Source organism: Chrysochloris asiatica, unplaced genomic scaffold (assembly GCF_000296735.1).
Source record: "Chrysochloris asiatica unplaced genomic scaffold, ChrAsi1.0 scaffold00099, whole genome shotgun sequence".
In the NCBI taxonomy this organism is placed as follows: Eukaryota; Metazoa; Chordata; class Mammalia; order Afrosoricida; family Chrysochloridae; genus Chrysochloris; species Chrysochloris asiatica.
The window spans coordinates 10,409,191-10,410,601 of NW_006408617.1; the positions used below are offsets into that span (position 1 = coordinate 10,409,191).

General features: G+C 35.2%; 1 protein-coding gene across 2 annotated transcripts in view; it reads left to right on the forward strand.

Annotated features, from left to right (window-relative positions):
- CERS6 (ceramide synthase 6) overlaps positions 1–1,411 on the forward strand; it is a 424,587-nt gene that overhangs the window by 368,455 nt on the left and 54,721 nt on the right. For both annotated transcript variants that reach the window (XM_006867010.1, XM_006867009.1), the window contains exon 8: positions 1,172–1,278. In XM_006867010.1, coding sequence (XP_006867072.1) covers positions 1,172–1,278 — 107 coding nt within the window. The remainder of the gene's footprint in view (positions 1–1,171; positions 1,279–1,411) is intronic.

The window sequence follows — 1,411 nt, forward strand, 5'->3', positions numbered from 1 at the left end:
GTGGATATGAGTTGGTATCAGCTCGATGGCACCTAACAACAACAATTGTGAACTAATGGAAAATGGAAATGATATGCTTTACCTAGGCCAGAAAGTCATTTAAGGTGCTTTTTCTCTTTCTTAAATAATTTGTGGTACTAAGCCCAAAGTGTTCATTGAAATTAAAACTACCTATTCCTGCCTTCAATTGATAATTCCCCATAGGATAGAGTTCTAATTGAGCTTTGCATTTCGCTTAAAGTTATTAAAGTATAACATCTGAAGGCAGTGCCAGCAGTCCTTTCCATTTAGACTCAGCTAATTTAGCTTTCTCAGAAGTTATGAATTCAGAAGATACCTCACATTTGTAACCCTTTTGAGTGTGTGCTGTAAATTCTACATAAAAAAATGGACAAAGTGGTCTTCAAACAAAATTGTCTCCAGTCTTACCTGCTGTTACTCAGCTCATCTGGATGGTCATGAAAGAACACTAAGTTCTTCCCTAACTAACTGATAGTATGAAAAGTGTCCACTTACATCACTGCAATAAGTTATTACAATACTTCTTACAGACACTTGAACGTTGTTGACTTTCATCTTAAAAAAAGGCCCATTAATGTAACTTTGAAAATTATACCTAAATGGATTAGATCAAATAACATGATCTTGACATTTTCTTCATTTCTAAGATTTTGAGAATAAACTAGGAATCTATCTGACTTGTGTCTGCTTGAAGAAAGCCTATAATTCTAAGTTGAAGTGAGAAAAAAATACAGATGACTCCGTATGTTCCAAATAGAGTTGAGTGGCCTCAGTATTTGGGCTTTATGAAAGGTTTAAAGGGTTATTCGGCACTCCCTCTATCATGCCAAATTTCTGTTTGGGTATCTTTGACTTGCTGATATGATCTATAATGCAAAAATTTCTTGTTTTTCTGAAATCAACCACATGATTGAATTTTTCAGGATGCTGAATGTTTTATTAAGTCTGTGACAGTCAGTGGCTAATTCTGCTTTTCACTCCATTTGTGGGTAATTTAGAAACACTGTTGTATGATGCATGACATTTCAAAGTAGCAGACAACTTTGTGCATCTGGTAAATTGTAACTTAGAGGGGCTTCATGCATATTGAAAGAAACATTTCATTTATCAGTTTAACTAAATTAATATTTCACATTCTTTCCTTTCATAGGCTGCTAAAATGGCAAATTACGCCAAGTTTCAGAAAATGTGTGATCTCCTATTTGTTATGTTTGCCATGGTTTTTTTAACAACGCGGCTTGCTGTAAACCCTCTCTGGTGAGTACGCAGTCTACTTTCCCAATAGGCTTTGGGAACTCTATCTTTTTGAACTCCATACCAAATATTTAGCAAGAGTTTTAAAGAAAGGGAGTGTTGTTGTTGTTGTTGTCAAGTGCCATCGAGTCGGAAC